Source organism: Microcebus murinus, chromosome 27 (genome assembly GCF_040939455.1).
Source record: "Microcebus murinus isolate Inina chromosome 27, M.murinus_Inina_mat1.0, whole genome shotgun sequence".
In the NCBI taxonomy this organism is placed as follows: domain Eukaryota; kingdom Metazoa; phylum Chordata; class Mammalia; order Primates; family Cheirogaleidae; genus Microcebus; species Microcebus murinus.
This window is the reverse complement of record NC_134130.1, coordinates 7,888,995-7,912,120: the sequence shown is the minus strand read 5'-3', so window position 1 is coordinate 7,912,120 and position 23,126 is coordinate 7,888,995. Positions and strand designations below refer to the sequence as shown.

The following is a 23,126-nucleotide window of genomic DNA, read 5'->3' as shown; positions in this document are numbered from 1 at the left end:
CTTTGCTTCCCTAGTGGACCGTGATGGCCCACTGGGTGCAGAAGTCTGCTCTGGGTTAAGATTTAGGTGCACAGGTGACCCTTTGAAGTTGTGTTCTTATGACCTGCATCCCAGACAGGGAAACCAAGGCTCGGAGGGGCTGTGTGATTCTCCTGGGATCACGAAAAAGCTCTGGGACAGTCTGGACCCTAAGCCAGAGCAGCAGCTTAGAAACCACCGCCAGGTGCTGCCAGGTTCGCTTGATGAGGAAGGTTGGTGGCTTCCTAGAGCAGCTGCACCTGCTGAAGGGCCCGGTGACTCACTGCCCTTTCTGAGCACCAACAGGGAGGTGATGGGGGCAGAACCCAGACCCAAGGCCCTGTGCTTGTGCCCTTTCTCCTGCCGGGAGGAAGGGCTGTGAGGTCCAGCACCTACTAGGTGCCAGGTTTCAGCCTGGCCCACAAATGGGTTCATGGCCTCCCTTTTGTTGAAAAAGAGACTGAGGGCCGGGCGCTGTGGCTCACGCCTGTAATCCTAGCTCTTGGGAGGCCGAGGCGGGCGGATTGCTCAAGGTCAGGAGTTCAAAACCAGCCTGAGCAAGAGCGAGACCCCATCTCTACTATAAATAGAAAGAAATTAATTGGCCAACTGATATATATATATAAAATTAGCCGGGCATGGTGGCGCATGCCTGTAGTCCCAGCTACCCGGGAGGCTGAGGCAGAAGGATCACTCGAGCCCAGGAGTTTGAGGTTGCTGTGAGCTAGGCTGACGCCACGGCACTCACTCTAGCCTGGACAACAAGGCGAGACTCTGTCTCAAAAAAAAAAAAAAAAAAAAAAAAAGAAAAAGAGACTGAGGGTCTGAGAGGTGAAACGGGGAGATGGAATTGGAACTTGTGCCTGGGTTTCCCTTTCTTTTCTTTTATTCAGACACAGTCTCGCTCTGTTGCTTGGGCTAGAGTGCTGTGGCGTCAGCCTAGCACACAGCAACCTCAAACTCCTGGGCTCAAGTGATCCTTCTGCCTCAGCCCTGAGTAGCTGGGACTACAGGCATGCGCCACCATGCCCGGCTAATTTTTTCTATATATATTAGTTGGCCAATTAATTTCTTTCTATTTTTAGTAGAGATAGGGTCTCACTCTTGCTCAGGCTGGTTTTGAACTCCTTACCTTGAGCGATCCGCCCCCCTCAGCCTCCCAGAGTGTTAGGATTATAGGCGTGAGCCACCGCGCCCGGCCGGGGTTTCCTTTTCTTACTATGGAGTATTCAGCTTGGAAGGACACGCGCACACGAGCACTTGTTGAGCACACACCGTGTGCCGGGCGCTGCACACGCAGCCTCACAGCGCGGCTCACAGGAGCTCAGTGAGTGTCCCATCACCTGGAACGTAAATTCATTTAGCCGTCAATGGCTGCCATAAGGTTGTCCTCAATGTTTGTGAATTTCGTGTGTAATTTTTAAAGTCTTAGGGCATTTAAATTGGAGGGGAAATGAATGGTAATCCAGTCATCAAAGATTCATTCATCCCACAAGTATTTCCTGAAACGATGACGCCAGAGAGTGGCTTAAAAATGACCCTGGTGGGAGGAGGGCAGGAAGGATCACCAAATTTAGCAAGTGAGTATGTGCAGTTAAATGGGAATGGCAAATAAACAACAAATGCTTTTTCTCAGTATATCCCACTTGGTATGTGGGACATACTTATACGAGAGCAGGGCGTGAGGAGTGGGGGGGCGGGGGCCAGGAGGGAGAAGGGAGCCCCGGCCTGGGGAGGGCAGGGAGGGGTCTGGGGGTATCCGACAGATGGGGCTGGCGGCTCCCAGGCAGGGGCGCAGTCTGGGCACAGGGCTGGCAGGAGACGTTTAAATACCATTTGCCTTTTAGCTCTCAGAGTTGGGGGCTTCTGCGCTCAAACTCAGGAGCCACTTTGTCGCCCTTTGACCTGGCTCGGCCGTCTGGTGAGTCCCCCACAGGTATGCTGGTTCTCAGGCGCGAATAAGCGGGCCGGCGAGTGGAACAGCCGCACTGCCCAACACTGAGGCCCAGCTCAGTGCCCACGGTGGGCGGGGCCCCGGGTTTGTGGCCCAGCAGGGACCTGGCCTGGCTGGCTCCAACACTCCCTGGGTGTTGTCACCCCACCCTGGGGTCAGCGGGAGCCACTGAAGGTTCTGGAGGAGACGGTTTAGCTGTTGTTGATCCGAGGTGGGAATTGTGCGGCTATGAGGACGTTGTAGGGCCCCGATGGTGGGGATAATGGCCCACAAGCCTCCTTCTGCCTTCACGGAACATTCCAGCAGGTGACTCCAGTGGGCACCCCACCCCCACTCTGCCCCCAAGAGCCAGGTGCTCCCAGACAGCTCATGACGGCAGTTTCAGGCACGGTCTGCCGTCTACAGTGTGGACGCCCCTTGGGTTCCTGCTCGGCCTGTGGTCAGGAGCTAGACGGGCAGCGGGGGCCCGTCCAGGCCTCGGCCAGGGACCCGATTGTGCAGGGCTCTGACCTCCCCACTCCCCAGAACCCCAGAACCGATGTTCCCCCATTTTGGGGAGGAGAAGATGGTTTGCACAGCCAGGTCACCGTTGCTGGGTCTGCTAGTGGAGACGCCTCTCGCGGCTCCACCCACAGGGCAGTGACCGCCGGCCCGGTCGCCCCACCCAGGCTGCGCCAAGGCGCAGGGTCTGCCGCTCCTGTAGGCGGCAGTGGGCGGCCAGCTGGGAGGGGATGGACATCACCGGCCAAGGGCCCAGCAGCCCCAGGTCCCTGCGGGAAGCTGTGACTATAGGGACTCGGACGCCACCTGAGTCAGCAGCCGCAGGCAGGTGGCCCCCGGTCCAGGTCACGGGGCTCCTGAGCTCCTGCCGGGCACAGCCCAAGACGCGTGTGCAGCCGCACTCCCCTCAGCGGGGCGCCCGCCCTGCCTGCCGCCCCCGAGCCCTGCACAGTGCGAACAAGCGAGCCAATTACCACTTAACCGGCGGGCGCTGCGTCTGGCCACAGCCTTTCCGCCTCGGAGGCCAGCGGGGAGTGGAACATAATCGGCAGAAGTGCTTGTTGGCGGCAGAAGGCAGGACCCCTGGGGGACAGGACAGAGCTGGCCAGAAGCCCAGCGCTGGGGACTGAGGGCCCAGGTGGGGGAGGGGCTGCAGCGGCAGCAGCCGGGGCAGAGTCAGCAGAGACGTGCACTGCGCAAGGCCTCCCTCCCCCGAGACTCGCTGCAGGCACCCCTTGGCCCAGCGTGCACTAGGATCACAGGGGTGAGGCCAGGGAGGGCCCAGGGTTGCTGGGGGCCACAGCCGACAGTGACACGAGGCCTGGGGTGCAGAGGCATGTTTATTGAGCCACTCCTTCCCAGCCGGGCTTGCCCAGGTTCAAAAGCCTCTCCACAGGTACGGGGGGGGGGGGCAACCGAGGCAGGAACCCAGAGCAGAGTCAACTGAAGTATATGCTCAGACACCCAGCTGTCCTGGACCCTCTGAGCCAGGACTCCAGGCATCCAGACATGTTCCTTGGGATCCGGGGGTCCTGGGAGGGGGGCACATGGGCCGTGGCCCCGCAATGGACAAACACCAAGGCTGGCGGAGCCGTCTCTCACCTGCTCCAGCTAATCGCGGAGGGCCCTGCCCGAGGCGCTCGCTCTCTGCCCGCCGTGCGCCTCCGACAGTGCTTACAGTTTCGTCTGGTTTCCTCTCGCAGCAGCCACCTGCCCGGACCAGGGGTTTTTTAACACACCCAATCAGAGTCCGGTGTGTGGGATCCCTCACCAGCGGGGACAGTGTCCCATCACAAGGGGCAGAAGTCCATTTACAGCGGACTGGGGTCAGGGGTAGCTGAGGGGCACCCGCCGCCACAGCCCGCCGCACAGGCAGTTCTTGATCCACCGCTGCTCCCACTGCTTGACGGCCGTGGTCCTGTTGGGCGACTTGAGCATGGTGACGCAGCCACACCTGCAGAGATTGTGGTGGGTGGGGTAGTCCCTCTGGCGGGACCTCCGTCTGCCCCACCATCCCTCCAGCCTATTCCCCACCGTGCTACACTGCCACCTGCTACGGGGCCTTTGCACGCGCTGTTTCGCCCGCCAGGAATGCTGTTCCCCGTGCCTACGCCAGCAACCACTCGGCACCCTTCCATCCTGGCTCCGGTGCCCCCTCCGGGGGGCACCCGGACACTGTATGGGTGGTTGGGGCTCTAATCCTGGCTCAGCCACTCCCTAGAGGCATAACCCTGGGAGTCACATGGCACTCTGGGCCTCGGTTTCCTGGGGACGCATGGGAAGCTGGAGGGCGGGTTGCTGCACCGCGGTCGCCACAGCTTATTCTCTGCACGTGGGTCACTGGGCTACGTGGGCTTCACGGTTACCCGGCCCCTTCCGACAGCCGACAGACTCGCAGGACCTCCCGCGGCTGCCCGTGTCCTCCGTCTACAGCCCACCACCCCAGCTCACCTGGTGCAGGCCTTGCACTCCTCCGTGGGGTAGGCCCCCAGGTGCAGCCTCCGCAGGTGGTCAATCTTGGGCTGGCCCGGCGCCCTGGAGGACACAAGGGGAGGGCGTGAGGGAGGCCTGGGCACCGCCCGGCTGGGCTGGGGCAGCGGCGCCTGTCCACGGGCAGGCGGTGCCTCGCCGCACAATCCCCAGCCAACTGGCGGCCGGCACCTGCGACTGGCGAGGCAGGAGGCGCCGGCCACCGAGGCCGCGCCTTCCCAGGTGTGTGAAGTCCGTGAAAGCCAGATGCCCCTGATGCGGCGCCCAGCGCACCCAGAGCCTTCCTGGACATGGACTGGCAGGGAACGATGTGCACAGAGGAGGGAAAGAATTTGTGACAGTGTGACAGGCACGTCCCAGGTTTATGGTGACAATGACATGAAAACAATTTCATTAAAAATAAATGGCTGGGCGCAGTGGCTCACGCTTGTAAGCCCAGCACTCTGGGAGGCCGAGGCAGGAGGATCATTTAAGCTCAGGAGTTTGAGATCAGCCTAAGAGTGAGATCTCATCTCTACTAAAAAAAGAAAGAAAGAAATGAACTGGACAACTAAAAATACATATATAAATAATTAGCCGAGCGTGGTGGCGCATGCCTGTAGTCCCAGCTACTCGGGAGGCTGAGGCAGGAGGATTGCCTGAGCTCAGAGTTTGAGGTTGCTGTGAGCTAGGCTGACGCCACGGCACTCACTATAGCCTGGGCAACAAGTGAGACTCTGTCTCAAAAAACAAAACAAAACAAAACAGAACAGCAGTGATATGAAGTGAAATAACCGCTCTGTGCCCGCCAAAGGCTGGAAAGTTTCGAAGCCCACGGAGGGATTCGGAGGTTTAAACTCTCCTCCCTTTTCCTTAGTATTTCCAATGACCGCACCTCCGCTACCTTTGAGACGGGAAAGCCGTCTACAGGCCGGGTGCGCACAACCGCACAAGTACCAGCAGGTGGAGCTCGAGTCCCCAGCCCTCGCCCGGCTGGGGCAGAACACACCCGCCCCGCCTCTGCGGCGGCGAAACCTAGGGCACGGCGACGGCCCAGCCACTCTGCCGCTGGGATCTGTGCTCTGGGGCTCACCGCGGGTGCGGGTGACGCCAGTAGGCGCTCACGCAGCACTGCCTGTGCCGGGCGAGCCGGCACCACCGCACCCCTGCAGGGCAGAGGCCCACGCGCTTAGAGGACGCCTCCGAGGCGCGTGAGTCCAAGGCGCCGGCGGGGCTCCCGACCCCCATCTGGGGTCGGGCAGAGCGTGTGCGGGTGGCTGTCTCCACGCGGGTGGCTGTCTCAACGAGGCCTCTGCCCGAGACACGCCCAGCCCGGAAGCGCCAGGACCCTGAGCCGCCGGGAATCTCGTCCCAAAAGCTGCCAGCGGGCAGGACGGTTCGTGCTGCTCTGACTGCACGGCTTCAAATTTCTCCAAAACAAAAGGTTTAAAACCTCTTGTGTTTAAAACCTCCTTTCATAAAGTCTTTTCCTGAAACCCAAACCCAAACCCAAGCTTGTGGCTCATCAGGCAGCTCCTCCCGCCATGAGCACGAGAAAGAAAATGCTAGAAGCTCCCAGAGCCAGGTGCTTGCCTGGAGCAGCCTGCCCGGAGCTGGGGCTGCGTCTTCCTTCTGCGCATCGAGGACACCTAAGATCCAACCACAGTCCCCAACCACTTAGACAATTCACGTGTTTCTTCTATTTCTTCATGAAACGCGTATTTGGGATGGGGGTGGGGTCTCACGGGCCCTGGGTTCAAATGCTGGCCTGGGCACTCCCTGGCTATGTGACCTGGTAAAGTGGGGGTGACAAAGGTCCCACCGCTCAGGCCGCCATGCAGTAAGGGTTAGCTCAGCAGGCCTGGGCTGTCCAAACCCCGCATGGAGAAGGGCCAGTCGGCCTGGGAAGTGACCTCAAAGCCCTGATGAAGTGTCTGTTCACTGGGAGCCCTGGGCCACACCGGGGACTCTGTACCAACAAAGGGACGCATGGCGGCCCCAGAGACTAAGGTCAGCTGGAGGGCAGGGGCGCCCCATGCAGGGAGGTGAGGGCTCAAGTCAGGAAAAACCAAGGAGGGATGAAAGGAAGTGGCAGGTCCTGGGGTGGTGGTGGATCAATGAATAAAGTACGTGCCTAGGGTGCGCCCAGAGGGAAGGAACAGGCGCAGCAAGTGCAAAGGCCCTGAGGCGGGGCATGAAGGAGGGAGTTGTGCAGGTGTTGGGGAGAACTTTCCGGAAGGAACAGCCATACAGAGGCCCAAAGGCAGAGAGGAGCACGCACCTGACGAGGCCGTCGAGCTGCAAGCTGGTGGCGCTGCCAGGCAGCGTGGGCGCCCTGCCGAACTGCAGGCGCAGGGGCTGCTTGGGCTGCAGGCGGCTGACCAGGCCGTCGCTGACGGGCAGCCAGTCCAGGCTGGGGATGAGCAGCTGGCTGGGCAGCAGGCAGCACTCGTCCACCAGCGCCTCGTCCGGCTCGCTCGCCGGGCCCTCGTCACGGCCTGCGGACAGTGAGGACAACGTGCTCAGCGTCCCTGCCCAGAGCACCACCTGGGACGCACTGCTGCCTCCTGGGGCTCACAGGGCTCCAGGTCCCGGCCCAGCTCTGCCCTGTCTTGCTGGGTGACCCCGGGGAACTGTTTTCCCCTCTCTGGGCGTGGTCACCTCCTCTGTAAAACGGGGACCTATTCATCCATTTTATTTTATTTTATTTTATTTTATTTTATTTTATTTTATTTATTTTATTTATTTATTTATTTATTTATTTATTTATTTATTTATTTATTTATTTATTTGAGACAGAGTCTCACTCTGTTGCCTGGGCTAGAGTGAGTGCCATGGCGTCAGCCTAGCTCATAGCAACCTCAATCTGCTGGGCTCAAGTGATCCTCCTGCCTCAGCCTCCCAAGTAGCTGGGACTACAGGCATGCGCCACCATGCCCGGCTAATTTTTTGTATCTATTTTTAGTTGGCCAGTTAATTTCTTTCTATTTTTAATAGAAACAGGGTCTTGCTCTTGCTCAGGCTGGTTTCGAACTCCTGACCTTGAGTGATCTGCCCACCTCGACCTCCCAGAGTGCTAGGATTACAGGCGTCAGCTACCGCGCCCAGCCCTGTTCATTCATTTAAAAAATATCCACTGAGTGCCCTTCCTGGAAATGTGGATGCAAGAATGACAGAGCCCAGCCCCTAAAAAATATACAAGACAAGCAAACAGGAGCCCAATAACCACTGGCATCCAAAAAGCACCCATAGCAGGCCTGGGCCTGTGCTAGGCACTGGGGAAACGGTGAAGAGCATGACAGAGCTTATATTCTGGTGGGGGGTTCAGCCAGGGCTTGTGTTTTAGTGGGGAGATGGGGAGAGGGCAGAGTCTCACAGCAGATCCAGAGCTTGGTGAGCAGCCGGAAGAGCAGGGACATGCTGTCCTGGGTGTCCGAGGTGGCCGTGTACACGGGCAGGCAGCTGGGCTTCAGCAGGCCCCAGATGCGGATGACGACCATCAGCTCGCGCAGCACGCCCAAGGAGGTGCCGTCCCGCAGGAAGCTGTGCCCCGGCCGCAGCGGGGAGCCCTGCGGGAGAGGCACTCGGTGTGTGCAGCCTCCTGGGACAGCAGGGGGATAAGGGACACAGAGTCTCTTGGGGGTCAGTGGAACCCCTAACCTGGGGGTAACGGGCAGCATCTGGGACGTCTATGCCCGTCATGGTGGGGGTCCTGGCACAGGGTGGGTGGAGGCAGAGACCCGCCAGAGTGTCCCTAGGCCCAGGGACAGAGGGGCAAGTCCCCTCCCTCCCCTCGATGGCAGATGGAGCGACACTGAGGCTGCCGGCTGGAATTCTGCACACCGGCGACCAGAGCACGTGGTGGGCGGCCCTGGGAGCTGGAGGGAACAGCACCAAGCCTGGGACCCTTGGCTGCCTACACGCCACAAACTGGGGAAGGGGACTTAAACCTTCCCCGGCTGGGCCACACTGCTCACAGCCACAGGCCTGAGGGTGGAGAGGGTAGAGAGGCCCCCCAGGCCTAGATAGGAGGGTGGACAGAGAAGCTGCCCACGTGACAAGCTGGTGATTTCGAAGCTGGTACCACCCGGGACAGCAAGCAGGGGTGAGGGCAAAGAGGCGGCACTGGGTGAGAAGGGGCCCAAAGAAGCAGGGCTTTGAAAATGGGGTCTCACATAAGGAGACAGGTCCGGGCAGGGCTTTGGTGAGGGATGGGGCAGGAGGTAGGGCTTTGAGGAAGGGCGGGGCTGGAGGCGGGGCCCGCAGCAAGGGGCGGGGCTCCATGGCGGGTTAGGTCCAGGGGTGGGGCTCCGTGGCTGGGACAGATGTCACACAGGACAGGGCAGCACGTACCTGGTTGGGCAGGCTAGCCAGCAGGTAGAGCACGAAGTCGCCCACCCACTGCAGGAGCTGCTGCAATGCCTGCAGCGTGTTCATGTCCAGGACAAACTCCTCGGTCTTGAGGTTGATCATGACCTTGTCAATGTCTGCAAGGAGATGGGGTCAGGGGTCATGGGCCTGCTGGCACACAAGGACACCATGGCCTCTGCACCCCTTGGTCCTTGAACCTGCTCGACCGAGCACCCACCACATGCTGGGGCTCAGAGGGGGCCCCACACTGACCCGGGCAACGAGTGACAGCAGGATGGGGCCTCAAGGCACGGGCCAGGTGGAGAGGAGCCAGGTGTCCACCGCCTGGCATAGGCAGGTCCCTCTGCTGGGGACTCCGTTACTCAGTCCCAGCCCCTCTGGTAAACACCCACCCCAGCTCCAGGGAGACCTCTGTGAGGCCAAGGCCGCACAACCCACTGTGGCCGTGACCAGCCACCCGAGCCTGGCACCTGCCACACACCCCACAGAGACCTGGGCAAAATCCAGGACAGTCCTGCAGAAGCCAGGAACGCGCACACGGCGCTGGCTACTAGGAGAGTCACATGTGTACTCAAAACATAAAAAAACTAAGTTTTTTTTTGGCTGGGTGTGGTGGTTCACGCCTGTAATCCTAGCACTCTGGGAGGCTGAGGCGGGAGGATTGCTCCAGGTCAGGAGTTTGAAACCAGCCTGAGCAAGAGTAAAAACCCGCCTCTACTATAAATAGAAAGAAATTAATCGGCCAACTAATATATATATAGAGAAAAAATTAGCCGGGCATGGTGGCGCATGCCTGTAGTCCCAGTTACTTGGGAGGCTGAGGCAGGAGGATCACTTGAGCCCAGGAGTTTGAGGTTGCTGTGCCTGGGCAACAAAGCAAGACTCTTGTCTCAAAGACAAAAAAACCTAAGTTTTAAAAGGAAAAGCCAGGAGGCATGGCCCCTACATGGCCATGCCCTGCCCCAGCACCTGCCTTTAAGAAGGCACGTGGTTGGGTAGCGGGCTGGCCACTTTTCTCGCAGGGCACCTTCTGCCTGTACCTACCCCTGCATTTGGCCCGAATTTTCCACCGTGAACCTCAATCACTTTCACGGACGGGAAACGGGAGCAGGAGACCCCTACCCAGCGCGCCCACAGGGGCACTCCCGAGGCCAGGACCCACCGACATCCGTGATCTTGGCACAGATCTCGGTCAGCCGGTCGCCGGGACTCTTGTCGGGCGTGTTGAGGAAGTGTGGGCGCAGCAGGGACTTGAGGGTGGAGCTGATGGCGATGAGAAAGAGCTTGGTGTGGTAGTCGCACACACGGGCCACCGTGCAGGGCGACAGCCGGCACAGCGAGGCTTTCATGGCCAGGATCCGGGTGGACAGCACCTGTGGGATGGGCGGCGTGAGCAGGAGGCTGGGCCATGCCAGGGGGGACACCCACGCTCATCCACACATGCCACAGGCAAGGGAATACCTGCTGAGGGCCAACCACGCCACCTGTGCATCACCTGCTACAGGGAGACCCCCCACCTGAGGCAGGTAGACCCCCTCACCTAAGACAGGGAGACCCCCCCTCATCTGATCCAGGTAGACCCCTACCTGATCCAGGTAGATCCCCCTCACCCGATCCAGGTAGACCCCCCTCACCTGATCCAGGTAGACCCCCCTCACCTGATCCGGGTAGACCCCCCCTCACCTGATCCGGGTAGACCCCCCCCTCACCTGATCCGGGTAGACCCCCCCTCACCTGATCCGGGTAGACCCCTCACCTGCTGCAGGGCCGCGTTCTGGCGCGTGTACTCCTCATGTAGTTTCTCCACCAGGCTCTGCACCATGCTGGGCTGCACGTGTAGCAGGATGTCCCACCAGTCGTAGCCGGTCACCATGCAGTACTCTAGCAGGAAGAGCAGGTGCCGCAGCGCCAGGTTGACGTCCAGCGTGTGGCCCATGGAGGGCGAGATGCGGAGCATGCTCAACTGCCGGGTGGGGGAAGACCAGCGCCAGGTGAGACAGACCTGGGTCCTGGTGGGGAGGGGTGGGGGCGCCCTGGGCCACCTGGGTCTCGGGACGGACTGGGGCAGGGCCGGAGTCCACAGGCAGCCTGGCGCTCCCTCTGGGCCTTGCTGTGCTCGTCGGTCAGGTGGGTGGTCTAAGGAGTTGAGTCTGGGTGCATGTGGGGTGCGTGGCGGAGCCTGGCAGGTGGTATGCGTTAAACAAGGCTCTCAGGAGCTGTGCTCCCTAACTCGGCTTCAAAGGCCTCCCTGAGTCTGCAGGGTGCGTTGGGGGTGGTGGCGCACCTCTGCTTTTGGGGGCTGTGGGGTCTCTGCAAAGAGGAGCTGAATATGGGACTGACATGGGCTTACCTTCCCGTAGTTGTCGATGCCCACGAGGGCCAGGGAAGTCCAGGAGAGCTGCATGGCCTTAAAGTGCACGGCGGGCCCCGCGGTCCGAGGCCGCTTGATGGCCGGCTCGTCCACCGGCCGCGGGGCCGCAGAGCTGTAGAACACGGCCATGGTCTGCAGCGAGAGCCGGTGCACGATGTGGACGCTGCCGTCGTGGAAGGCCAAGGCCAGGCCTGCGACGGGACACAGGCGTGGGCTCAGGCGTGGGCAAGGCTGAGGACACGCTCGCCTGTGGCTGCTGACTCCCGTCTGGGCTGGGGACTCGAGCCCTCTGCCCAGGTGTCCAGCCCACGCCCCCAGCTGCTCCCTGCTCTTTAGTGACGGGCTCCGAGTCAGGGAAGCAGGGCGTCCACCTCAGGACGCATCGCCCACGGCCCCTCGCGGCCGGGACTAAGCCTTGGCTGCCGTGACCCTCCAGGGAGACAGCGGGGAGGGGACCCAGGCTCAGGGCCTCCTGGGGTCCCAGGGCAGGTCCCCTCCAGGCGCCCCGGCTGGGCCCACTGCTGGGAAGACTTCAGTTGTCTCAAGGAAACCAAATAATCTGCCTACAGTCACCACATAAGGCAAGTGGGTTCCAGAACCCGTAAGCTGGTGGACAGAGCAGATTAAGGGGGTCCCTGCAGGTAAAAAGGCTGGAGAATGGAGAATAGAGTTTCTAACCCACTTCTGCCTCCCGGCAGGTTTTGAGTAAGAGGCCCTGAGCCCAGTGTGGATTTTGAGAAATGTTCCTTCCAGGGAACTGGAGAACGAGCGCTGGGGAAGGGAAGGGCAGGAGCTGGCAGACTGAGGCTCAGGGTGGGAGGGCACGCCTGACCCGCTCAGGGACATGACACTCCGGATTTGGACACAGGACCAACACTATAGTTGCTACAATGGCGGGGAGGAGAGGTGGTACCTCCCTGGAAAGGTATTTTGCCCCCACCTTCCCAAGTTCTTTCTTACTTATTTACAACAGCTCTTTACGTATTAAGGAGTGCAGTTTTTTTGTGAGCCAATCTCACAGCCCTCTGAGCTCGTCAACCCTGCAGGCGGCGGCGGCCTGCCTCCTTGTGGGGAACGGACCAGAGGTCAGAGGCTGAGCTCCCTGGCCCCAAGGCCTGCCTGGAGCCCGCCTCCCCTGGCGGCACCTGAGTGGCTGCGCTCGCTGCTCCTGGGCTCAGCCTTACCGAGGCCGGGGTAGAACTGGGTGTCACTGGCCACCTTGAGGTCAGTGTTGGTGAGCGAGATGGGCAGCTTGGGCAGCGCCACAGCTGACACGCGGTCCAGGTCATTGGTGGCTGACAGGATCCGCCACTTGAGAATCATGGGCTGTTTGTCACCAACTGCAAAATCAGAGGGCAGAGAGACAGTCTGGCAGTGGAGGAAGACGAGACTGAAAAGGAGCCATGGATCCCTGTGGGGACTGTGCCCACCCACAGCCTCCTTCTCTGGGGTCTGGGCCAGCCCTGCTCTCAAGCACTCCAGGCCCTACAGCCTGATTGGTTCAGGGATGGGCATGTGAGCTGGGACGGGCCAATAGCATGCAGTCCTGGGATTTTATGGAGTCCAGGAAGGTGTGGCTGGCGGTGATGCCAGGGGCCCAGTGTGACAGCCAGCACAGCAGGGTGAAGTAACGCCCCCCAAGCCTTGCAGCTGCACAACTTCCAACAGTCCCTTCGGACCTCAGTTGGGTTTTCTGTTCCTCAGCGTCTAGGAAGTCCTGGGTGGGAGCAAGGCTGTGCAAGACTGTGGACCGGCCCAGATCCACCCCTCCCTGCCCCACCTGCCCTCTGGGTGACGAGCAGCTCCTCCCAACATGGGCACAGCCGATTTCCAGGAACTGGGCTTGCGAAAGACACTGAAACACGACCGTAAATGAGGCTCGGGGGCATGTGCAGGAGGCCAGCTTTCTTGCTGCACTTGGGACACTGAGGCCAGCCCGAGCTGCCCACTGGGGCACACAAGGCCATGTGGAGGAGAAAGGATGCCCAGCGATAGTGGCAGCACAGCCACGGAAACAGGGGAGGACTGTTGGTTTGAGCTGCTCATCTTGGGGCTGGTCTGCACTGTTACGCAGTGAAAATTAACTGTGACATGGCTCCTCTATGCCACCTATGTCACCCTGAGATCTTTGACCTAGACGGCTCATTATAGTTATAAAGCCTTGATCTCCTTCAGACCTGCTCCCAGCCCAGCTAGGGAGTCCAGCAAACATCGTTCCCCGGGCGGAAACTGAGGCCCGGAGAGTGGCGGGGACTGCTAGAGGTCACAGAGTGGAAAGGAGCGGTCTACCCCTGGGACGCTGTCTCTCACATGGAAGAGATGCAGCAGCAGGTTCCAGCGCTGGGTGAAGCAGGTGCTGTGATAGCACACGCGGGGGCTCGAGGAGGGGACAGGCTAAGTCCCTTGCCCGGGTCTGCCTGGCTGGCCAAGGAGAGCCAGGCTCCGAACCCCTGCACGTCTGTCCTGGGCCGTGCAGCCCCTGACCAGGGGCCAGGCTGTGGCGAGTGCTGAGGGGCGGAGCAGGGAGCAGGGAGGTCTGGCCAGACGGGGATGGTGTGGCAGACAACGGTATGGCAGAGGGAGCTGGTGTGGCAGAGGACAGTGTGGCAGAGGTAGCCGGGCCAAGCAGCCCGGTGACGCTGGAATGCAGGGCGGAGGGGGAGCGCTGAGGTCAGGGGAGACTACATCCAAGTCCCTACAGCTGCCTTAGGGACATGGGGTTTTATCTGGGTGGTGGGAGGCCATCGAGTGCGTGAGACACAGTCTCACTTATGACAAGTGAGGACTGCTGCGTGGAGAACAGTTAGAGGGGGGACACCAGAGCCCAGCGAGGGGCCACACCAGCTGCGGCTGGTGACATTTGTTCCCAGATGGGATGGAGGGGAGGGACGGGGCCAGGCCAAGGCTAGGGCGCAGGCGGCTTAGACGTGGGGGCAGCCTGGGGCCACCTGGGCCTGGCCCTGGCCCGCCAGAGCGCGGCACCGAGCGGACCACACGGGGGCCGCAGGCTACCCCGCGGATGAGGGACACAGAAAAAGCCAGGCAGTGCCAAGGCCCACAGCCGGCCCTGGACCTGGACTTGCCTGCCTCGAGGGCCTGCACTGGGTGCCATCAGGGGAGCAAACGGAGCCTGCTGCCTGGTGACTCACGCTGCAGGGCCTGCCGGGGGGGCTGCGGTGACTCTGCACGTTTAATTACTCCAAAGGCCACAGTGGGCCGTTACGTAACCGCCCCGCAGGGCCCCTTGACATGGTTTCATTAGCGGCTTCTGATTAGCACCCGCCCAAAGGCGGCCACTCCAGGGCCCATTAGCGCTAATCGGCTAGATGCCGGAGCTCGGAGCTCGTCTGCCGGGAAACGGCGCCCTTCTCGGGCAGAGACCTGGAAGCCAGGCCCCCCCCCCCCATCTCACTTCGCGGCTGAACATCAGGGGCCTTTCTGGCTTCCCCAGTCACTCCGCCAGTCTCCACTTTGCCTCACCCCAGGGTTTGTGTTGGGGGGCGGGGGTCTTGGTGGGGGGGTCCTGGCCGTGCAGGGCTCCCTGGGTGGGGTTGGGGGCAGCCCGGCAGCAAGGGGGGCTCGGAAGACACTGCAGGAGAGACGGCCGGCAGGCGCGCGATCCTGGCAGACTCAGCTAACCCCTCAGAGCTTCGCTCACTCTGAACCAGGTTTCCAGAGGGTTCTTTGCACAATCGCAGCCCTGCCCACCACCTGCCACCCTCCCAAGCAGCTTCACCTCCCGGGCCTCGTGCCCCAGGACCTTTGCACTTGCTATTTCCTCACCCAGACACACCATCCCTGCTGGACGAGGGACTCCGCCCCTCTGAACCTCAGTTTCCCCCACAGGGCAGAAATAATATCAGCACCCCCACAGTATGGTGTGAGGAGGATGGAACGAGTCAACACGTGTGAGGCACGTGGGACAGCCCCAGTGCTCGGTGGATTAGGACCGGGTGCCCGGGAGGCAGCCCCCGCGCCGGAGACTCACCCGCGGGGGAGATCTGCTGGAAGATGTTGTTCACGGGGAGCCCCTCCTTCCGCAGGGACCAGCACTCCGCGATGCTGCTCGTCTGGCTGGACGCGCACAGGAGCACCTGGCGGGCGGTGGCGGCGCGGTGAGGCGCGGGGCCCTGGGCAACACACGCCACCTGCGGCCATCTCCCGGCCGGCCGTCAGGGCTCACACGGCACCCCCTCACAGGGCCGTGGTGCCCACAGCCCACCGCCCATACCGCCTCTCGAGAGCGCTGCACAGGAACAGCAAATGTCACTCGAATGGCGCCTCCCCGACAGAAATGGAGGGGACTGAGGCAAACGCGTCGGGGCTTCCAGAAGTTTGGGGCCTTATTAATTCATGACGACATCGGGAAGCCAGTGACGTGGTGTGCTCAGCTGAATGACTCCCCAAAGAGGTCCCTGTCCTCATCCTGGGACCTGGGGATGTGTCACCTCACATGGCAGCAGGGACTTTGCCGATGGGATTAAGGACGTCGAGACGGGAGGTGACCCTGGATGGCCCAGGAGCCCAGTGTCAGCACAGGGTCCTCCCACGAGGGGCGGGCAGAGTGACTGGAAGACGCTGCGCTGCTGGCTCTGGGGGGAGGAAGGGCCCCGAGCGGAGGGACGCGGGAAAGGCGGGAGACGGTTCTCCCTGGAGCCCCCGGAGGGACCGGCCTGCCACGCCTTGGCGTCAGCCCACTGAGGCCCGCAGGCTCTGGCCCCCAAGACTCTCAGATAAAAAATATTTTATCTTACGCCACCAAACCTGCGTGGCTCGCAGCAGTGGCCCGCCCCGCCCCCAGGCTCACCTGCTCCGACATGTCCCGGGCCAGGAACTTGAGGTGGGTGATGGCGGGGAACTTGTCCTTGCGGTTGGGGTCGGTCGTGCAGCGCATGAAGAGCGAGGGCAGGATCTCCGTGTCGATGCGGCACTTCTCGCTGACCACGCTCACACACACCTTGTAGAACTGCACGGGCGACGCGCTGCTGCCGTCCGCCGTGGCCACCACGATGTTGCCGCCGCCCGTGAAGGCGATGTCGGCCAGGGCCACGCGGCCGCGCAGCCGGCACAGGCTCTCGGTTGACGTCAGCACCTGCCCGCTGGGCTTGAGCAGCGACACGGTGACCAGGCCGCTGACTGTCACCGCAATCCAGCCCTCCATGGGCTTGCCCCCGAACAGCGTGAGCGACGGCGAGAACTTGACCCGGGAAAACTTCTCGCCGAAGCTGGAGGCACCTGACTGCGGGAGGGGAGCAAGGGGCCTGCTCAGCCTTCCGGTCTGCCTTTTGTGACCTGACAAGCCCCCTGGGGGAGCTGCACCCACAGAAACACCCACAGAGAGGAGCAATGTGGCAGAAGCAAGGAGAGCGTGGATCTGAGTTCAAATCCTGCCTCGACCACTTGAGCGCTGTGTGAAGTGGGCTTCTTTGACCCTCAGTCTCCTCATCTGTAAGATGGAACGAATGACATCTCTACTTCAGAGGACAGTGGGGAGGTTTAAACGGGTGAACGCACGTAGAACAGGAGTCACAACCTTCCTGTAAAGGGCCAGACCCTTGGAATTTTCAGTTTTGGTGGCCAGGTGGTCCCTGTTGTGACCACTCATTTCTGTCTCTGCCTTGCAGAGGCTGCCACACACGGCACATAAACAAGTGAGTGCAGCTCTGTGCCAATAAACTTCATTTACAAAAACAGGTGGGGGCCGTGTTTGGCCCACCCTGAGGTGTAGTACTAGCTGCTGCTGCTGTTCCTGTCCTACTTTTCAAATCGGATCTATCAAGTCATAATTTGCATATGGCAACACCCTTTTTTAAGCATGAGTCTCAAACATGCCGCTGTGGAAAACTGCAGCTATCGGGATGGGACCATTTCCACCCCCTCAAAGGGGCACCTTGGCAGCCGGCTGCTCCCAACGCCCGCCCAGTCCCTGGCAGTCACCGACAGGATTTGTCACTAGTTCTGCCTTTCCTGGAATTTCACCTGAACAGAATCACGCAACAAGCAGCCTGTGTCTGGCTTCTCTCCCTCAGCACGCCGCTTCCACGCTGCCTCCGCGCTGTTCAACTGTGAATGTCGCGCCACGCTGGAGGCTTAACTGCGTTCCTCTGCGTAGCATGAGGAGCACCTGCGCCCCTCCCCCAGTGAGCAGGGACAAAATGCAGATCCCTGGTCGGGCGCGGTGCCTAGCACTCTGGGAGGCCAAGGCAGGTGGATCACTCAAGGTCAGGAGTTCGAAACCAGCCTGAGCAAGAGTGAGACCCCGTCTCTACTAAAAATAGAAAGAAATTAATTGGCCAACTAAAAACATATAGAAAAAATTAGCCACGCATGGTGGCGCATGCCTGTAGTCCCAGCTACTCAGGAGGCTGAGGCAGGAGGATTGCTTGAGCCCAGGAGTCTGAGGTTGCTGTGAGCTAGGCTGATGCCACAGCACTCACTCTAGCCTGGGCAACATAGTGAGACTCTGTCTCAAAAACAAACAAACAAAAAAAATGCAGATTCCTGGGCCACCACGCATCATAGGACCAGATGTCCAGAGAGGTCAGGGCCCAGGAAACTCCAGCCGCGGGCCGTGGGCATGCTAGCACCTCGGTGGTCCCCGTGGCACGTTGGAACCAAAGAACTGGAAGCGCCTACATAATCTCCCAGAAAAGAAACATTGGCGGCAACGTTAGCACGCCTGCCGTGCGGAATATTCCAGAACCCAGCATGAGAATAGACACGAGAGGCCTTGTATGATGGACTCTGGAGCAGAAAGGGGAGAGGAGGAGGGGCGAGGGAGGGAAAATTTCCTATGGGTCCAGTGTACACGATACATGCACGTACCAGGATTCAACTTGTATGCCCTCCATCTACTGAAATAAACTCAATACAAACAAACATATTTGGTCATTAAGAAAATGAAATGCTGGCACAGGGCACAGCTTGGACAATCCTTGAGGACGTCATGCTCAGTGAGAGACCCAGACACAGAAGGACACGTACCGTGAGACTCCATTTACGGAAAATGTCCGGAACAGGCAAACCCAGGGTGGCAAGTAGATTCCTGGCTGCCGGGAAGGGGATGAGGTGACGGCCAATGGAGTGGGGCTGCTTTCAGGAGTGCTGAGAATGCTCTAGGGTGGTGGCTGCACAACCCTGGGAATACACTAAAACCCCCTGGACCACACGCTCTAAATGGGTGAGCTGCAAGCTCTGCAAATTCTATCTCAATAAAGCTGTTACTAAAAACACCCCAGGCTGGGCACAGTGGCTCACACCTATAATCCTAGCACTCTGGGAGGCCGAGGCGGGCAGATTGCTCAAGGTCAGGAGTTCGAAACCAGCCTGAGCAAGAGCAAGACCTCGTCTCTACTATAAATAGAAATTAATTGGCCAACTAATATATATAGAAAAAATTAGCCGGGCATGGTGGCGCATGCCTATAGTCCCAGCTACTCGGGAGCCTGAGGCAGGAGGATTGCTTGAGCCCAGGAGTTTGAGGTTGCTGTGAGCTAGGCTGACGCCACGGCACTCACTCTAGCCTGGGCAACAAAGCGAGACTCTGTCTCAAAATAAAAAAAAACAACACCCCAAAAATAGCCCAACCGGCCTGCAGGGTGGGGAGCCCACTCTGGGAGGCCTGCCCAAGGCAGGAGGCATAGAAGGCCACGCCTTCTCCCGGGACCTCATGGCGATCCCACCTTCAATACGGGAACTAACGCCAGGGGGCGGGCAGTCAGGGTTTGAACTCAGGTGCCCCTGGCCCTGGCCTCTCCCACTCTGAACTGTGACGCTGGGCTGAGTCACAGGGTAGATGGAGAGGAGTTCTGGATATCACTGAATCAAAGGGTAGGTTGGTTCTGAGGACAGCAGCCACCAGTTAAACAAATGACTCATTGAAGACAGTAACTGCAGTTAAACTGCAAACACAGGTGCTAAGTGACAGCGTGATTGCTGGGTGAGCCAAGCCCAAGGCTTAAGCAAGAGGATGTTGGTGATGGGACAGGAGACAGGATGGCAGGTGGACGGGCAGAGTGACGCAGTCTTCCCCACCCCACCTGCTCACTCAGGCAGGACACCCACCTTCTCCACGTGCAATGCCAGCTTCACCCCGTTGTGTAGCCAGGACAGGGCCACGATGGGGTCTCCCTCCACCAGGCTGCCCACTGAGCTCTCCCAGCTGTTGGCCAGGTGGTCCGCCATACTCCAGCACTTGATCTGCCCATCAGCATCTGCAGACAGGAGCCGGGAGCCTGCAGGTGACAAATGGCATCGCAAACCCTCCACTGACGGGTGGACTGTACAAGGGCTGGGGGGAGAGGCCACAGCCCAGGCAAAGGCAGAAAGCAGGGAGGACCACGCATGCTCAAGAGATGGCTCTGGACACTCGGAACAGGAGCCCTCAAGGGCCTGCGGGAGAAGCCCGGCTTGCAAAGTCACAGGCCAAGGGCTGCAGTGACAGTCAAGTGGCACCCCAGGGGTGCACATTGCCACCCCTGGGCCCTGCGGGACCTGGCCGGCCCTCACCTGACTGGTCCCACTCGAGACAGGTGATGGCCTCGGTGTGCTCTGAGGCAACGGAGTGCAGGTCCCAGGGGTGCTCCGTGTCCAGGATGTGAATCACGCGGGTCAGGTCTGCGGGGACGGGGCATGGTCAGCGCGACCTGGCACTGCGGCAATCACGCTAGGCAGGCTTGGTAGAGAAAGCCAGCACGTCCCACCCACGGGGAGGCTGCTGAGCTGGCCACAGCGACCGCAGAGACAGCTACAGAACAGGCTGTCTCCCCAGGGGGAGGGCGGGGCAGGCTGTGACCAGCTGCCAGCATGGCTATGACCACGTCTTCAAAAGGACACACAAAAAACAAATTGGAAGAAAATAACCCCAAAATGCTAACAGTGGGGCGTCTCTTCACGGAGGATAACAAATTATCCTAATTTTCTGTGGTTTTATAATTTCCCTAATGAGCGCACATTACTCGCACAATAGAAAAGAGCCAGGTTTGTCCTGAACCTCAGGGGCTTTCAAAGCCAAAGTGACAGGTACGGTCTGGAACTGGGGCAGGAGCCGCCGACAGCCTTAGCCGGCCACCCACCGAAGCCTTGTTCGATCCGTCTGGGGGACCCCAGTGTCTCCTGGCACCAGGCTCTCGGGGCACCAAATCCACCCTCTGCTCCCGGGCGAGCCCAGAGCTCACGACACCCCAAGTGAGGGATGAGGGCCGGGGCGGGCAAGCGTGGCGGGGGGCTCCCTCGAGTGCCGGGGCGGGCGGCGCACCCTGGTCGTCACTGCGCAGGTCCGTGGTGAAGGCGATGAGGTTGCGGCAGGACCAGGCGCAGGCCAGCGGCACAGACGGGCAGTGAGTGCTCTTGGGCCACTTCTCCCACTCGCACACGTAGGCCAGGTCCATCATCCCACCTGCGCGGGCCTCGGGTCGTACCACTCAGGATGGCGCCGGCTCCTGCGGGGCGGGGGCAGGGGGAGTCTGGCTCAATTGCACTGACCATTGCCTGCAGGTGCTGGGCGCGGGACTCAGGGAAGGCACAGCCAGCGCCAAGGCCCAGAGAATGGATTGCACCTGGGGTCTCCCAGGCAGAAAGGGGACCAGGAAAGCACCGGGTAGTCCTGGGCCTTGTGGCCCACAAGGTGGGAGCCCTGTGCAGACTCGGAGCAGGGACACCTCTTAGGGTCCTGGGGGGAGAGGCAGGAGGGGAGGGCTTCCCCCCAACCAGGGCCCAAGCGTGGAAATGAAAATCGTGACTCTCTTCCAGGCATATTCCCGGCTCCTAGCTAGCCTTAAACATTCAATTAATCTCCTGATGATAATAATAGTCTCCAGCACGCCAGAGTCCCCAGGTGTTTTAGTTCCCTGTGGCTGCCATCCTCAGGCCCAGCCCAACAGGTACCTGGCCCTGGCCTGTTAGGACCTGGCCACACAGCAGGAGGTGAGCTGCAGGTGAGCCAAGGTGGTGATGCCAGCGCTGGGGAGCAGATTATCCTTAGCAGAGAGGACTGACTACAGGATAAATGTCATGCGCTTCAATCATCCAGAAACAACCCCCCCACCAGGTCGTGGTTAAATTGTCTTCTATGAAACCCGCCCCTGTTGCCAGGGAAACCAAGAGATAACATCTCAATCTGTGTCCTCAAGTCATTTTTCAGAAATCCCCACCAGGTGGAAAATACAGATAAGGGGAAACTGAGGCTTGATCTTTGTTCTGAATTTCACCCAACGATAATTTCACACCCACCTTAACGCTCCTTTCCAAGACCAGGGTTTACTTCCTAACCAATTAACTGCTAATCAAAGAATCTCCAAACCCACCTGAAACCTGTAAGTTCCACTTCTACTTCAAGAGATCCACATTTTTGGGCCACACCAATGAATAACCTCCATGTATTGATTTACAAGGTTTTTTTTTTTTCTTTCTTTCTTTTTTTTTTTTTTTTTTGAGACAGGGGTTCTCGCTCTTGCTCAGGCTGGTCTCCTCAAATGATCAGCCCTCCTCGGCCTCCCAGAGTGCTAGGATTACAGGTGTGCCATGCCTGGCCTACAGGTTTTTTTTCAACTTTAAAAGACTTTGTAGAATTTTTTTTTTTTAAGAGACAGGATCTTGCTCTGTCACCCAGGCTGGGGAGCAGTGGTAGGATCATAGCTCACTACAGGGGAGGCTGTATCAGGGGCTCTTTCTTCTAAGGAACAGCTTGGGATATGCAAGAGGGCGGAACTGCCTTGGGCCAGGCCGGGCCTGACAAGTTGGGGAGAGCCGGTTGGCATGGGGCCCAGGGTGACAGCCAGCACGGAGAGCAGTGAAGATTTCCTCGATGTAGACGTTTCCCTTCACCGTGACAAAAGCTCAGTGAAAATGAATTACCATCAACCCCATTTTTCTTAACGGTTACCGACCTGCGCCCCCCAACTTCCTCAAGGTCTGCCTACAAGCCCGTTAGTCTTTTACCCGCCTTCTTCGACCCCCTTTACCTTCCAGATCCCGCCCCCAATTCACCCCGCGAGTCCCGGCCCCACCCTAAACTCAGGCTCCACCCCAGGCACCCCACGCACTCTCCAGGCCCCGCCCCAGGGACCCCATATACTCTCCAGGCTCCGCCCCCGTCCCTCCACCTGTCCCCAGGCCCCACCCCAGGGACCCCATACACTCTGCAGGCTCCACCCCAGCCACCCCAAACAGTTTCCAGGCCCCGCCCCAGGGACCCCATATACTCTCCAGGCTCCGCCCCCGTCCCTCCACCTGTCCCCAGGCCCCACCCCAGGGACCCCATACATTCTCCAGGCTCCACCCCAGGGACCCCATACACTCTCCAGGCACCACTCTAGGGACCCCATACACTCTGCAGGCTCCACCCCAGCCACCCCATACAGTTTCCAGGCCCCGCCCCAGAGACCCCATGCACTACCCAGGCCCTGCCCCTGTCCCCCCACCCGTCCCCAGGCTCCACCCCAAGGACCACATACACCGCCCAGGCCCCGCCCCCGAGTTCCCCGACCCCACCCCCGGCCTCCACCTTCCCCCCCAAGTTTCCGCCCCATTCCCGGGGCCCCAACACCACGTGCCCCGGGCCGCGTACCCAGCACCCTTTGCTCCAGGCCCGCCCACTGACCCCGCAGGCCCCGCCTTCGTGGCGCCGCGTCCCCGGGGGCCACACGCGCAGTCCGCAGGCCGGCCGCCCCCGACCTCGGACCCCTGCTGTCCCCGCTTACCTGCCGGCCCGTGAGCCAGGCCGAGCGGGCGTCCGCGGGACGCACTGCACTAAAGCCCCGGCCCCGGCGCCGCCATCTTCCCCGGGACCAACAAGTAGCCTCCGCAGCGCCGCCGCTCTTCAGGGACTTCTGGGACGGCGGCGGCTCCGGGCCCGCCCCTGCATCCGGGATTATTTACATACATGGTAATGAGCCAGTAATTCCCAGCAGCCACCGCAGCGATATTTGGTAGAACAGCGGTTAC

General features: G+C 60.2%; 1 protein-coding gene across 1 annotated transcript; it reads right to left on the bottom strand.

The window, feature by feature from the left end:
* Positions 1-3,294: 3,294 nt before the first annotated feature.
* Positions 3,295-23,045, bottom strand: MED16 (mediator complex subunit 16). The gene is made up of 15 exons (XM_012745701.3): positions 22,883-23,045; positions 20,440-20,623; positions 19,692-19,799; positions 19,248-19,417; positions 15,991-16,422; positions 15,172-15,277; positions 12,368-12,523; positions 11,163-11,374; positions 10,569-10,775; positions 9,975-10,185; positions 8,795-8,928; positions 7,818-8,010; positions 6,723-6,939; positions 4,424-4,507; positions 3,295-3,926 (listed from the first exon to the last, which is right to left on the bottom strand). Exons 2-15 carry the CDS (start codon positions 20,573-20,575, stop codon positions 3,800-3,802), a joined length of 2,493 nt encoding a protein of 830 aa, XP_012601155.1. The 5' UTR covers positions 20,576-20,623; positions 22,883-23,045; the 3' UTR covers positions 3,295-3,799.
* Positions 23,046-23,126: the final 81 nt, after the last annotated feature.

Coding starts and splice junctions, on each gene's coding strand:
- MED16 (XM_012745701.3), bottom strand. CDS start 20,575: ATGATGGACCTGGCCTACGTGTGCGAGTGGGAGAAGTGGCCCAAGAGC. Junction 16,423..19,247: donor TGGCATTGCACGTGGAGAAG/GTGGGTGTCCTG, acceptor CCCCTCCCGCAG/TCAGGTGCCTCCAGCTTCGG. Junction 12,524..15,171: donor CCAGCAGATCTCCCCCGCGG/GTGAGTCTCCGG, acceptor CTGATTTTGCAG/TTGGTGACAAACAGCCCATG.